The sequence below is a fragment of the Bactrocera dorsalis genome, chromosome 2 (assembly GCF_023373825.1).
Source record: "Bactrocera dorsalis isolate Fly_Bdor chromosome 2, ASM2337382v1, whole genome shotgun sequence".
NCBI classification, from domain to species: Eukaryota; Metazoa; Arthropoda; class Insecta; order Diptera; family Tephritidae; genus Bactrocera; species Bactrocera dorsalis.
The window spans coordinates 92,748,488-92,764,213 of record NC_064304.1 but is presented as its reverse complement, the minus strand read 5'-3'; the positions used below and the strand labels follow the sequence as shown (position 1 = coordinate 92,764,213).

The following is a 15,726-nucleotide window of genomic DNA, read 5'->3' as shown; positions in this document are numbered from 1 at the left end:
CAGGCGTTCATTCGATGCTTCCAACTACAAAACTATGAAGAGCCTTTTACATCTACAAAAATGTTAAATAAATAAAGTTTATTTAAGCTTTCCAAATAAACCGCTAGAGCGCCCAGAAAATGCTTATTTAATTATACGTAAGCTTTCCCATTAAAGCTTCTGTTAGGAAACTTTTGCCAATTGCACTGATATTCATTAATTTTTAATTGGAAATCGTATTTAGAATGATTTATGTGGTCATTTCAAGTATCTATCTATATTCACACATCTCAACCTTTTTAGAAAACATTTTTAGAGCTACTGAGCGCATGTTCTCATCAGACTGCTGCAACACTTAGATGGGAAAAAATATTAAAGTAAAGCCATTACTACTGTATTGTCCACGATTAGGTGGTTCCTAAGGTGCAAGTTGTCTAATATTATTACAGGAAGCAATGATACCAAGGAGTCGTCGCAATCGCAACCGGAAATACGCCCGATAATGATTTTTCCTCACCGCTAGGTAGCGCTATTATCACAAGAAGCTATCTGTACTAAATTCTAGTAGACCATTTCAGACGAATCGAACTCTTAGCTTTTTAACCGCATGTGCGAAAAGCCGTTCCCGTGTATAGAAAAAAAGGAAAAAAACAATATCGGTTCATAATTCGATTCTTGTTTTGGGAAAGGAAACCGTAGAAAGAATTTAAATAGCTTTTTGAACCTATATACAGTGGTTCCTCCTTTTCGGTGGCGACTATCAAAAATTTATTGGATTAACGACATCCAACGTGGTCGCACGACGTCCCAAAAGCTGTTCTTCTCCTTCTTTACTGGCGTAGACACCGCCTACCCGATTATAGCCGAGTTAACAACAGCGCGCCAGTCGTTTCATCTTTTCACAACGTAAGCTAATTGGAGATTCCAAGCGAAGCCAGGTTCTTCTCCACCTGGTCTTTACAACGAATTGGAGACCTCCTCTTCCTCTGCTTCCCCCGGCTGGTACTGCGTCGAATACTTTCAGAGCTGGAATGTTTTCGTCCATTCGGGCAACATGAACTAGATAGCCCAGCCGCTGTCTCTTAATTCGCTGAACTATGTCAATGTCATCGTATATGTCATACCGCTCATCGTTCCATCGAATGCGATATTCGCCGTGGCCAAGGCGCAAAGGACGATAAATCTTTCGCAGAACCTTTCTCCCGAAAACTCGTATCGTCGATTCATCAGATGTTGTCATCGTCCATGCCTCTGCACCATATATCAGGACGGAAATAATGAGTGACTTGTAGGGTTTGGTTTTTGTTCGTCGAGAGCTTTTGACTCTATTTATGAATGAAGTGTTTTCCACTATAGCAACACACCGAGTCATAGCTTCGTCGATGCCATAGCCAAAATGGTGGAATTTGGAAAAGTCACGCCGAAGACAGGTTTAAGTCGAACGAGGAGTTTATCAGCTTAGCAATAACTCCAAAATTTTCGTTTTTCTTTCGTAGGCTAAATAATTATTGTAACACGTGATTTAGTTCTGAGCTGAAAGCTTTCGAAAACAACTCACTTTTATTTTTTATTCCATCTTGATTACTACCAAACCCAAACATGCATAAAAGGTACTGACGTTGCTTCGGTTATTGTTGAGTTTCTTTTCAAAGCTTTTAAAGATAAGGTAAGGCTTTACCTACAGGGCAGTAATCGGCTCACTTTTTGTGACACTACTATCAGGCATTTACCTATACTTACGTATTTAGCTTCATATATTCTGGAGCCGACAGTTTGCATGAGGAGAGCGCGCAATGAAAGCTGCAATACAAGCTATCGCACAACTCCAAGCATTCAAACGAATGGGCAACCGGTTGATTAGTTGGGTAAGCTACCGACAATATAGCGTCAGTTTGCTTTTGTACGCCAGTCGATTTGGTACGTTTGGAACGAACACGGTCGCGACGTTAATATAAATATCTATATATTTTTTATTAGCAACTCTCAAAGAGATTTCTACACATTTCTATTAATCCAAAGCAAAGAAAAAAACAACAACTTAGTGCAAAATGTCGTACCACAAGCCAGAAGCTAAAACCATTCAGGATCTGAAAGACATCGCTCATCGCCTGCGTATTCACTCTATTACGTCAACACAGGCATCTAAATCGGGGTATGTGTTTATATTGTATTAAAATATGGTAAATCATTTTTGAATTAGTGGCGTGACTTGCACTAAGAAACTAGTAAAATTTAGTCAAATGTGACGTTGCTTGCACTTTTTAGTACATACGTGTACAAGTACACATTCGTATATATTTGTATGTGTGCTTTTAGGAGTATAGTGAGTATAAATTTTAGTTTCCTGCTCAACTGAGCGCAGCTTTTCTGGAGCGAAGGTGACCGGCAAAATGACTTGTTGTTGCACTGAAACCACGTGGTTCCGCCGCAAATGCAGATCTTAAGCACTCCATTTATTCGTTTCCTGATAACCTACCATATAATACTTCAACTTTCTTTTACTCTGCTTATTTTAGTTGACCTTTGTTGACATTCATTGGCAACCAAGTCGCTTATCGCGCTAAATAGTCACATACATACATACATAGCTCTACATGCCTATGCAAATACTTATGTGTGTATGTAAGCATACATATACATATGTATAGGATTTGTAGGCATATAACTGTGTATAGAAATTACCGACTAGGTGTTATTATGGTGTGATGTTATATTTGGAGAGCAAGGTTCTAATGGAGCTGCGCAAAATTAACCGCTTAGCACCCTAGTGAAACGTGAGAGAGCCTCCATCAACCCTGCAAGAAAAGTTGTTATAATATTTTACAGCAATAAAAATTCAATTTTAATAGGATTTTAAATTAATAAAATAACATAATTTGATATTTTTGAAAAATAGTTACATCAACTTATTATAAAAAAAAACTTAAAATAAAATAAATATATTTTATATAAATCATATTAACTGTCCGCTTGAGCAGAATATTTCTTTAAATATTTAAATAATTTTAAAATTACTCTTTTCTGATTTCTAAAACAATTAAAAACATATTTCACGTATATTGATTTGCTACAACGTGCTTTTTTGAATAGAAATTTTGTGTTTTAAATATTAATATTATATTTTAAGTAAAATAATTTATTTTAAAATTGTTTATAAATATAAAAATTTTCTTCAAATAATTATAGCTGTTTAAATGAAACATTTTTAATATGAAGACTACAAGAATAATGAATTTGAAGAATGAAAAGCAGCTGTTAAGCTTTTCAAATTGTAATTTATTCGCCTACTGCCTATATTTTTTACCATTTTTATTTCTTATTACACTTTGATCTCGCCTAACACCGTTTTCTGTATTATTAGAATTTTATAAATTCTTAATTTTTTTGTTTAAATTGTCGAAGTTATTAATGATCAACATGACGAGCTAACATGATTTAGCCATGTTCTTTTGTCCGTTGGTCCGTCTTTTCATTGTCTGTGTATACACCAATTAGTTTCAGTTTTTGAGATTTCGATCTCTCGATTCTGCAAACGTTCTTTTCTCTCCAAGCAGCTGTTCGTTTAAGTCCTAGTTTGGTAACCTTTTATATTTAACAAGTAATCTTCACGAAATTTGGCAAAGATTTTTTGATCCAAGGAGCATCACTAAAATCTCCGAAAGAATTGTTCAGATCGGACCACTATAGCATATAACGGCCATAAAGACTGACCAGACAAATCAAGTTCCTTTATGAAAACATGTTAATTTTTGGAGGGTTGCAACGAATTCGTCGTTTTTTTATTAACTTTTAATTATTATTATTTTTTTTCATTTCATTTAATTTCTTTTTACCTTATTTGATTTTTTTATTTCTTATATCCAACAATATTTTAATTTGTATATATCAGATTTCCATCAGGGCATGTGCGAATATGCATATACATATAATTGTAGTAATACAAATTAGAGACCAACTCTGAATGAATGTTGAATACCGTATTTCGTTTTGAAACGAATAGTGAAGGGACTTTTGGCCTTCAAAGTCTGCTTTCAGGTGCATTGCAGCTTTCACTGACGAAAATTTGCATTAGAAACTATAAACTTCAATAATTAAAATAAAAGATCAAAGTTTAAAAACAATTTTGAGAGCAAATTATTTCCATGTAACGGGTGATTTTTTTGAGGTTAGGATTTTCATGCATTAGTATTTGACAGATCACGTGGGATTTCAGACATGGTGTCAAAGAGAAAGATGCTCAGTATGCTTTGACATTTCATCATGAATAGACTTACTAACGAGCAACGCTTGCAAATCATTGAATTTTATTACCAAAATCAGTGTTCGGTTCGAAATGTGAAAATCCGCTTTTTTATCGACAAATTTTGTTCAGCGATGAGGCTCATTTCTGGTTGAATGGCTACGTAAATAAGCAAAATTGCCGCATTTGGGGTGAAGAGCAACCAGAAGCCGTTCAAGAACTGCCCATGCATCCCGAAAAATGCACTGTTTGGTGTGGTTTGTACGCTGGTGGAATCATTGGACCGTATTTTTTCAAAGATGCTGTTGGACGCAACGTTACGGTGAATGGCGATCGCTATCGTTCGATGCTAACAAACTTTTTGTTGCCAAAAATGGAAGAACTGAACTTGGTTGACATGTGGTTTCAACAAGATGGCGCTACATGCCACACAGCTCGCGATTCTATGGCCATTTTGAGGGAAAACTTCGGACAACAATTCATCTCAAGAAATGGACCCGTAAGTTGGCCACCAAGATCATGCGATTTAACGCCTTTAGACTATTTTTTGTGGGGCTACGTCAAGTCTAAAGTCTACAGAAATAAGCCAGCAACTATTCCAGCTTTGGAAGACAACATTTCCGAAGAAATTCGGGCTATTCCGGCCGAAATGCTCGAAAAAGTTGCCCAAAATTGGACTTTCCGAATGGACCACCTAAGACGCAGCCGCGGTCAACATTTAAATGAAATTATCTTCAAAAAGTAAATGTCATGAACCAATCTAACGTTTCAAATAAAGAACCGATGAGATTTTGCAAATTTTATGCGTTTTTTTTTAAAAAAAAGTTATCAAGCTCTTAAAAAATCACCCTTTAGTTGTAAGAAAGTGTAACATACGGCGATTGACTCTAATTTCAGAGAGTTTGTATATTTTTGTGTATACATACCAGGGCTAAGAAAAGTGCTCGGCGAAATGCCGGCATTTCCACTTTGATTCCTCACAAAAAGACGCATTGTTGTACATTTTTGCACATCTAAATATATATTATGTATATACGAGTATATATATGTATACTTGAGTATATAAAATTATATGCATTTGTATATATGACATATACGCGAAATGTATGTGGATATTTGTAAGCTGCATGCAGCCATGGGTAACCGGATTCAATATAAATATAAATATTCTCATTTTGTAGAACATTAAAAATATATTTTTTTAACTTTCCAAAGTTATATGAGACCTTGTAACAAAATATTGTTGTTTTAAATTTAACATAGATAGCGTTAAATTGTTATGTAGGTATATATGCATGTATGCATATATGCATATATACACAGATTTCACAAAACCTCTCAACTCTATTTGTTCATTTTGTCATTTAGCTGTAAATGCAATTATTCTCTCTCAATTTGCTACCAATTAACTTGGCAAATCTATCGTTTGAGACATCCACTTCACATAAATAATTTCAAAATATTAAAAGTGTCATGAAAGTTCAAATTTTTGAAAGTCAAGAGGAAACCAACTAAAGTCAAATAGGTTATTTTTAAGAGTACACAGATTTGCTATCTTATATGTATGTGTCTTTATAGCTCTTTCCTTCGTTTAAGGTCATATTAAAATATAATTACTGCGTGGTAATTACAATTTGTTGTTAGAATCGAAACTGATTCACAATTTTTGCTTGTGTTAACAGCTAATCGAACAATTCATAATTGTTCTTCTTCTTCTAAAAAATAAAAATATGGTACCACGCTAGAAATTGCTTCGACTATCAACGTCACCACACCATATTTCACCAGTTTTTTAGTTACTCATACCCATACATATTTATTATAATTTTTTTTATTATCAGCACTTACGCTGATCGTGATAATAATGAGATGTGATTACTTCGTTTTGTACATGTGCCAGTAAGAATGATAAAGCTATGAAACCTCATCGAAAAATTTGATCGTCAAACGACAATTTCATGTTTGACCTTAACGACCAAAGCACTGTTTGTCACAGTTTATATGTTTGCACCGTTATGTTCACATATTAATCAGTTATCAATCGGATGTTGCGTTTGGTTATGGTGAAGGCTTCTTCATATTTAATCACATAAATTTCTATATTTTAATCAATGAACATTTGCTTGGTCACATTATCACGCTCAAAACTGCTGATTACATTATTGCACTTGGTTTGTTTCTAAAATATAATAATTTATATGTATGTATATAGCATAAATGAGCGAACATTTAGTAGAGTACCGGTAAAGGTAGATGTGAAGATGTGCCGATATGGTTCAACAAGCTTTCATAACAAAAGTAGATTTTGTGAATAGAAGAGACATACGAACAATACTCAAAACCCAGATAGGTTGACCTTTCTAGTAATTTAAGGTTTATATATGCTATATTAATTATTAGAGTCAAAATAAGGTTATCAGTTGCTTAACTGGAATGTCGTTTTTTGACAGTTATCAAATATAAATGTGGTTTATGATTCGCGAGCCTTTTGCTGATATCTAGGCAACCTTCTATTATCTTTGACGTGCAATTTGAAACGGCTTCCCATGGAATAGAGATAAGAATTTCTAATCACAAATAAATGTTACCTTTCGGTAAATGTTTGATTTCCGTTGATGTTCCATTTATTTGATTTATAAATTTAACTAAACAACTTTTAATTTTTCTCATATTAAAATTTTAATCTTACAAAATAATATTGTGTTCTAAAAGCAATCGTCGCTAAGAAAGTTTGGTTAAATCTCTTGATGCATATATTTCTTTATATAGAAGCCTCTTAAAAAATCAAACAATCATTCGAAGGCATTCTACAGCTTTAAAACCTTAAAAATAGATGTCATTAAATTTTACAAAATATTGTGGCAAAACTGCCATTAGTATAAATACGGAATTTTCCCAGTTTAAGGCAGTCACAATTGCATCCAGCATTTTTTTTTCATTTTTGTCTTACTGCACTTCTTACAAATAGTAATAATTTTAATATTAATGTTCCTTCTTCCAGCCATCCTACATCATGCGCATCCATTGCCGAAATTATGTCGGTATTGTTCTTCAATACCTTGCGCTTGAATTTGAAGTTCCCACGTGATCCCTCGAGCGATCGTTTTATATTGTCCAAGGGACATTCAGCACCCATTCTATACGCCGCCTGGGCTGAAGCTGGTCTTTTCCCCATCGAAGACTTGCAGAACTTGCGTAAGATCGATAGTGATCTTGAGGGTCATCCAACACCACGTTTGAACTTCATTGATGTCGGTACCGGCTCGTTGGGTCAAGGTGTCGCTGTTGCTGCTGGTATGGCCTACGTAGGCAAGAACTACGACAAAGCTGACTACAGGTAAGTCTGTCAAAAAAAAAAAATGATATTAAATTGGTATCTGAAACTCACTAACGGTTTTTTTTATGCAGAACCTACGTTGTAGTCGGTGATGGTGAATCTGCTGAAGGTTCCATTTGGGAATCACTGCACTTTGCTGGTCACTACAAATTGGATAACTTGTGTGTTATCTTCGATGTGAACCGTTTGGGTCAATCTGAGCCAACTTCATTGCAACATCATATGGAAATTTATCGCAAACGTTTGGATGCTTTCGGTTTCCATGCCTTGGTTGTCGATGGACATGATGTTGAAGAATTGGTCAAAGCGCTCCATGAAGCTTCTATAACCAAAAACAAGCCCACTGCCATTATCGCAAAAACATACAAGGGTAAATACTTCCCCAATATTGAGGATTTGGAGAACTGGCATGGCAAGCCATTGGGCGACAAAGCCAACGAAGTGATCAAGCACTTGGAGGGATTGATTGTCGGTGCCACAGATGCTCCAGCCAATCCACCCAAGAGTCCAGCTAAGTTGAAGCAGGCACCAGTTGTAGACATCACCAATGTTAAGTTGTCGTCACCACCAAACTACAAGTTGGGTGAGCAAGTTGCCACACGTCTCGCCTACGGCACCGCTTTGGCTAAGCTTGCACAGAACAATGACCGTGTCATCGCTTTGGACGGCGACACCAAGAACTCAACCTTTTCCGATAAGTTGAAGAAAATATTCCCAGAACGTTATATTGAGTGCTTCATCGCCGAACAAAATCTCGCTGGTGTTGCTATTGGTGCTGCCTGCCGTGACCGTACAATTGCTTTCGTTTCCACTTTCGCCACCTTCTTCACACGCGCCTTCGATCAAATTCGTATGGGCGCCATTTCCCAAACGAATGTCAACTTTGTTGGCTCTCACTGCGGTGTCAGTATTGGTGAGGATGGACCCTCTCAAATGGGTTTGGAAGATATCGCTATGTTCCGCGCCATCCCCGGTAGTACCGTATTCTATCCCTCCGATGCTGTAAGCTGTGAACGTGCCGTTGAATTGGCCGCCAATACAAAAGGTGTCTGTTTCATCCGTACATCCCGCCCCAACACCGCTGTCATTTACGGCAACGATGATGTGCTCGCAATCGGTAAAGGTAAAGTAGTCAAGCAGTCACCAAAAGATCAAGTGCTGTTGATCGGTGCCGGCATTACTCTCTACGAATGTCTCAACGCCGCAGCTGAGCTCGAAAAGAGTGGCGTGCATGCACGTGTCATCGATCCATTTACCATTAAGCCTTTGGACGCTGAGCTCATCATTGAGAACGGACGCGCTGTAGGTGGTCGTGTTGTCGTCGTTGAGGACCACTATCAACAAGGTGGTTTGGGCGAGGCTGTATTGAGTGTGCTCGCTGAACAGCGTGACTTTGTGGTTAAGCATCTGTATGTGCCTACTGTGCCACGCTCTGGACCTCCAACTGTGCTCATCGATATGTTCGGTATTTCTGCACGCCATGTTATCAAAGCTGTTGCCGATGTACTGCAGTTGTAAGCGAGTTTTGGTGGAATTCTGCAAACTCACTACAAAAACAAAAAAAAAATATGAAAGTTATTGAATAATTTATCTGTATACATACTTACATACTTATTTTGTTCACTTTACTACTTATTGTAGTAAAAGTTGTGAGCAAAGGACCATATTTAATTTTTGAATGAATTGATTATTTGTGACTTGTGAATTATTATGCTTAAGAATTATCTGCATATTGTTTATCTAACCTTTTTGTAATGGTTTCAATAGATACTTAATAAATTGAGCTACACTTGAGAGTGATCGAGGTTTGTTTAATTTAAAGCAACACCAAAATGTAAGACTAAGTTCGGAAAGTGACAAAAAATCGCAAATTCTTTACAGTCCTCGGCAGCAAATGTTAGAAATTTTACTATCTCGTAAACTAACGCTTTATTAAGCGGACATTTGCAATAACCGTGCGCATTGACCGGTCTCATCATTTTCTAATGTTTATTAAGAACAATCTATTAACCGGACAGAAAACAGTAAACAGTTATCTTTCCGACCTTTCTCGATTCCTCGCAGTACGGAGCCTAACATTCTACCTCACTGTATCCATATTCACAAACTGGACGAAGGAATGCAGATTTGGCCTTAGAACAGCAAAAATTAAGAAAAAAACAATATTTTTAAACTCTTAATTGCGTTTTATTTCTATTACAATATTCACAGACTAATCCAGTAGTTAAGTGTAATCGTATTTCGCCATACACAAAAACAAGACAATTTAAATAATGTAAACATCGAATTTAACATTGAAAATAATTACTCATATAAACAATTCATATCAAAAATATTTTAACATCCACAAATACAAACAGTATACATCAGATATAATTATTATTCGTAGTTTTCGTTCGTATAAAAATGTGTAAAGAGAATGAGTGCTTACTTTTAGCGTGTGATGCATGAAGAAATAGAATGAAACGTCTGCTTTTTATGCCACTTCGACTTGTATAGAGTTGAGCACTTGCTTCTCAGCATTATTAAGATGGCTTACAAACATGCCGAAATGCTCATTACTGGAGAAATGTTGTAGGAATTTCGTAAGGTTCTCCTCCATATTGGTTTGGAATAGCGGATTCTTCATCAGTTCTTGTGTAAGTTGATCGTCGTCGGTGTTTTCATCATCATCCTCATTGAAATACAAGTCAGAGATAAAACGTGGTTTTGGTGGTGAGTTCCCAGACGGTTTATCACCGGCGGCGCCACTAGAAGGATCATCATCTTCATCTGATTCCTCTATGCAATCGGCTAGATTCGCTTCTTTCAAATGAGCCAGCTCATTTATGAGTAGTTTGAATATTTTGACCAAAGCAGGAATTGTAACCCATTGTTGAGCTGCTGCCGCTTGTGAACGTGTTTTTACGCGTGGGCTTGTCGAATCAGTTATAACTTGCTCCTTAACAGTAATTGAAGTGAGTCGCGTATCTTGTGTGGTAACACCGTATTCAAACAGCTTGCACAGCGCCATTGTCGTCACCTAACAAAAATACTTTTAAATAACTTTTCTATAAAATTTACATTCTTACCTTTCGCTCAAAATTGCCAAAGAAGGAAGTTTGTTTTGACAACCAATTGCTGAAAACAAATTGCATAGCTGGTTCGCCAGTGGGTCCGGGTACAGTCGATAGGAAATTCAGTACTGCATCCATTTGGGTTAAAAAGAGGTGAGCAAATATTACCACCAAACTCATTATAACTTTGAGACATTCCGCAAGTTGCATTTTACTGATGACAGCCTTCAAAAGGAGATCCACATTCTCACCAAGCATATTACCCATTTTGGTGATGATGGTTATAACCAAACGATCCACCTGACCCGCAGTCATTTCGTTATTCATTGGATTTAGTAACATGGTGGTCAGTTGCATAATGAAATTGAGACCCTCTCCATTTTTATATGCGCAAATTTGTTCGGGTGAAACAAATATAAAAGCTCTTAAGCATTCACCGCCAGATACCATCACAGCATTATCGTCCGAACGTAGGACGCAGTGCACCATAGCGGGGAAGGCGCTTTCCACTAGAGCGGCTGATAGTGGAGGTTTCGAGTACCGCACAATTGTAGTCAATACGTCCAGGGCAATATCTTGCTTGGCGGAGTTCGCTTGGTCACCTTGCAAAGAGATTATACTAACAATAGTTGGGATGAATTTTTCTTGCAACGGCTCTAGGCAGAGCGGATTTTGCAAAAGCGCTTTAATGAGGTCTTGTACGATCTCGAGTATGTAGGGATCTTCCGGATATTTTAGGAACACAGCGATTGTTAATGGTATGAGCTTAGATTGCGCTTGTGCAGCAAATGAAGGATCAAACTGTAAAAGGAGACAAGAATACAGCACTTAGATCATAACAATTCATAAAATATATACGGTACTTACTGTTATTATTGTAGTCAAGCACTCCAGCACAAGTGTTAGAACTGACGATTTACAACCGGGTATCACGTCCATTATACCGTCGACAAAACCGGGTAGCTTTGCTTGTATCAAAGCACGTTTATCACCTTCCGATTTTTCATGAGCTTGCACGAAACCATGTATAGCCCTAATATATAGTAAAAATATAATAAATTTGTTGAATAAGTATAAGAAGCATTTAAAACTTACCTCACGGCACTAATCTTCAAAACAATGGATTTTTCAGGGGACAAACTTTGTATTGTTGCGACTAAAATTTCTTCCAACATCTGCGGATTGTAAAGTTTTGACTTTGAATAAGTGCTCAATGTCCACAAGGCGCGTCCAACTAGATGCGCAGAGTCTTGGTAATCCAGTAAGTTGCGTACGAGCGTAAGATAGTTTAATAAATCAAATTGATCTTCAGTCTCTAATATAAGTTCTCGATATGCATGCACAGCTACCATACAAGCTTCTTGTATTTTCCACCAATTAGGATTGCGTGCACTTTTTTCAGCCTCTGCCACATTCATATGACGACCCAGTGCTTCTTGCAATGACGGCAATACTTTGACGCCGAGTTCATCGCAGAGAGCCTTTAAGAGAAAAATAATTAATTTTTTAATTGAAACAATCAAGATTATTTAACTTACGCTCAGGACATCTTGACCACATAAACGAATCGTTAACTCAACACCACCTTCCTCTTCGTCATCCACAAACTTTTCGGGATCATCATTCCAATCTTCGATTTGTTCTTCAGGCACTTGTATGTAAACAATCACAATATAAATTAAGTCGGTCAACACACTTTTAATAACAGAACGGAACTTTTGTGCACAAATAATACACTGTATAAATTCAAAGATTTGTATAATCATTGTTGAGAAGTTAGTGAGTTCATCGTCTTCGACAGAGTCTGATACAGGGAAGGGATTTGGTTCGATTTGATTAACAGTTACTTTTACAAAAACATCTGCAATTTGTGTAAGTAGCTGCCAGATGATTGGTAGAATTCGCTCCATGTAGGGTTGGATATATTTTGGCATCTCAGTCACTAGGAACGTGAGCACTAAAGAATATAGAAGTGTATACACGCATTAGAGTTGAGATTCAATAAAAAAAAGTCAATACACTCACATTTCACGATCTCCGTCCTCAGCATAAAATTTGATGTAGCGCCGCTGTTCATTGCCAGGTAGTGCATTAGCTTTTCCATGAAATTGTTTAAAATGGAATTCATCATGGTTGCTTGCTCATTTTTATCAGCAATGTTTATGCTAATGGACAGGAATAGCGACTTTAATATTTTTATTGCCGAAGTACGTGTTTTAATGGTGTAGTTTTGCTCTGATTCAAATATGCGATAAACTTCAGATATGACAACAGGACCCAATTCTTTCACTTGCTTTTCATCATAAGAAAAATCTTGCAGGATCTGCATGGCACCATGTATCGAGTCTTCATTGCCGCCCAAACACTTAATAATAATATCAAATAATTCCGTCCAAACGGTTGGCCAATCAGTCATCGCAATGGTGGAAATAGTATGTGCCACGGAAGAGCGTATTTTTGAGTTGGGATCGTACAAACCATTAGGTAAAATATTTCGTATTGTACGCTTTGCTTGATCTGTAGCTATGTCATCGCCATCACACCAATGATTCTCGACGTATCTGGTCAGCATAATACAAGCAATCTGCCGCAAAGGCAAATCGAAAGATTGATTCATTATTAACTCCGATAAGTAAACGCCATAGCCTTATTTACAAATTAATGCAAGAATTAATATCAAAACACAATTATAATAAGAATTTTCCATATATTAATGTACATACCTTCGGTGTATTCCAGGTGCTTGATTTTTTGTTCGGCTGATTGAAGTACGCTCGTATCTGAGCTCAGCAAATTTTGTAACTCTTCAAAGAGCGCTTGTTTCACAGAATCTGCATTTTGAAATGCAAGCGACATTTTCAACAAATATTTCTTTACAAAAATTCAGATAATTTTGAAAATATAAAGATGCACCGAACACGATTGCAATTAACTGAAGAATGATTGTACAACGGCGTGTTTTCGCATGCGGCGCGAAATCCCCGCCTTGCCTGCAGCTGCTTTTCAGATGTCAAGTTTTTCCACAGCCCTTGTAGGCGCATTTGAAATTCTCGGCAATTGCAAAATTAAACGTGGTAACACTTGTCACTCGCACAGGGTGACTTAAATGAAATGTTTCAAAACAATCGATAAAAACATTATATCGATAAAAATGAGAAATTTGAGTATTTTATAAACTGCGGTCACATATTTTATGTAAGTATTTGAAGAATAATTTAATACCACATTTTTTTGATGTTTTTCGCAGTTTTTATGGCACGAGAAACCACCACCCTGTTAATCCGTTGATTCAAGTTGATCCGATAGACTTTGTGCATTAGCGAATTCTTCAATGAATTATTGAGTTGATCACTGTGACTGAAGGCAATCCAATACTACTTACAGACATATTGTTGCGAATTTACTTCTTACTAGTTTACTTTGCTAGGTTCGTATCTCTGGATTGACAAATAAAACCGTTTAATTCACTTCATCAAAATCTCTGTATTTTACAACTCGTCTACACAATAGCAGTGTACTCTTAGCACTGGCTGATTACGTTGGCGCTGCCACGGCTAATATAGCCACGCACTCCTCGCTGATGCCGACGTGTCCTTCTAGAATATTGCGTCTGGAAATTATGTATAAGAACATAATGCTATACGGCGCCAGACGCAGCTATTGTTTAATTCGACAAGCAGATGGCTGCGACGCCAGATGGATATTGTTTCGACAAGCAGACAGCCGCGGCGCCAGATGTCTACAACAAGACAAATGCTATTCCATATACCTACTGCTATTGTTCATAATAAGGGATGCATATAGCAATACAAATTCAACTTAATACTACTTTTGTAACAATATGTACATACATATATCCAAAGGTTGCACTCGACATAGCGTAGCAAATTCACATACCATTGTAGTATTGACTCGGAGAGATTTATCAAAGATTTAAATTGGTATTTTGTAACAATGTCATGTGATGATCGATGTGCTAATTGGATTAGACACGATTACTTGAACGATTTTTCCTGTTTCAGTTCTGGAAGCACACTTCGGAATTATATACATACATATACTTATGTACATACATATGTATAGTCCGAGTGTTATAAGATTTATTATATGTAGACAACATAACCTTGATTTTTGATGTTCGGCCGATTGATCGTTTCCTTCCCGGTCGTAAGCATAGATCCAAGATTTATCGCCAGCAGTAATACGTTTCATGACATTCTGGTAGTCGGAAACCATTATTGTTTTTCGAAAAACAGTGATTTTAGAACCAATCCAGCTTTCACTTATCTTATACTATGTTCAGACCGACACTTAATCACACGATTTCGGCTGTTGAATAGATTATCCCACTAATCTTAAAAAATTATCAAGATTTCGCCATACAAAAATGACAGTTCCAAATCACTTCATTGAAATGATTTGAAACTGATCCACGCAAAATCTCTCTGTGCGGCTCTGATTTTGCGCCATCTATTTGTCAACATTGGAAATCTGTTACATTATCACAGCTGATTTAGACACTACAAAGGGGAAAAAATGTAAACAAACAAATTTTTTTAAAGCAATGAATCTAATTTCACCTGAAAATCGACTTAACAAATGAAAAAATGCATCCACTATTTCTATTATATGGAAAATATTTGAAAAAAGATGGCTTTTATTACAAAATACTATATGACAATGTTTTCTTTTGATAAATATTAAGCGATGTGAATTCTTGAATGACAATAACAGCTGTTTTTTGATCTTTCTAACGGCAGTGAGAACACTGTTGGGTTATGAAATGATTAAATGTAATCTAATCTTTGAAATTTTCGGTCTGAACATAATATTAGGCTCAAATGGTCTTGCAAAGTGGTTTTCGCAGATCCTTCGCATGCTCCAACGATGCCAGTAAGATTTCTGACTGTTATTCGTCGATCCTCAAGCATCAGTTTCTTTATTTTATTGACGCGTTGATCATTATTTGATATTGATTGCCGTCCTGGACTTGGTTCGTCGTCAACGCGTTGTCGACCCGCTTTGAATAATTTGTATCAATCAAAAAAACTTGCTCGCGAAAAATCATTATCACCGAAGGCCTTCTCCTTCATTCTGAACATTTCGGTACCAGA

At 36.6% G+C, this 15,726-nt stretch overlaps 2 protein-coding genes across 2 annotated transcripts; one reads left to right on the top strand and one right to left on the bottom strand.

Annotated features, from left to right (window-relative positions):
• The first annotated feature begins 1,848 nt into the window (after positions 1-1,848).
• Positions 1,849-9,356, top strand: LOC105233782 (transketolase-like protein 2). Its single transcript, XM_011215940.4, has 3 exons — positions 1,849-2,131; positions 7,221-7,556; positions 7,628-9,356. Exons 1-3 carry the CDS (start codon positions 2,028-2,030, stop codon positions 9,072-9,074), a joined length of 1,887 nt encoding a protein of 628 aa, XP_011214242.1. The 5' UTR covers positions 1,849-2,027; the 3' UTR covers positions 9,075-9,356.
• Positions 9,357-9,721: 365 nt separating this feature from the next.
• Positions 9,722-13,631, bottom strand: LOC105233784 (importin-9). Its single transcript, XM_011215941.4, has 7 exons — positions 13,336-13,631; positions 12,638-13,258; positions 12,151-12,569; positions 11,708-12,093; positions 11,480-11,645; positions 10,628-11,413; positions 9,722-10,578 (listed from the first exon to the last, which is right to left on the bottom strand). Exons 1-7 carry the CDS (start codon positions 13,466-13,468, stop codon positions 10,033-10,035), a joined length of 3,057 nt encoding a protein of 1,018 aa, XP_011214243.2. The 5' UTR covers positions 13,469-13,631; the 3' UTR covers positions 9,722-10,032.
• Between the last annotated feature and the right edge of the window lie 2,095 nt (positions 13,632-15,726).

Excerpts from the sequence above, each read along its gene's own strand:
- LOC105233782 (XM_011215940.4), top strand. The coding sequence starts at position 2,028 with ATGTCGTACCACAAGCCAGAAGCTAAAACCATTCAGGATCTGAAAGAC. Across the intron at positions 2,132-7,220 it reads ACACAGGCATCTAAATCGGG|CCATCCTACATCATGCGCAT; the intron begins GTATGTGTTTAT and ends TCCTTCTTCCAG. Across the intron at positions 7,557-7,627 it reads TACGACAAAGCTGACTACAG|AACCTACGTTGTAGTCGGTG; the intron begins GTAAGTCTGTCA and ends TTTTTTATGCAG.
- LOC105233784 (XM_011215941.4), bottom strand. The coding sequence starts at position 13,468 with ATGTCGCTTGCATTTCAAAATGCAGATTCTGTGAAACAAGCGCTCTTT. Across the intron at positions 13,259-13,335 it reads GCACCTGGAATACACCGAAG|GCTATGGCGTTTACTTATCG; the intron begins GTATGTACATTA and ends TTTGTAAATAAG. Across the intron at positions 11,414-11,479 it reads GCTTGACTACAATAATAACA|TTTGATCCTTCATTTGCTGC; the intron begins GTAAGTACCGTA and ends CTCCTTTTACAG.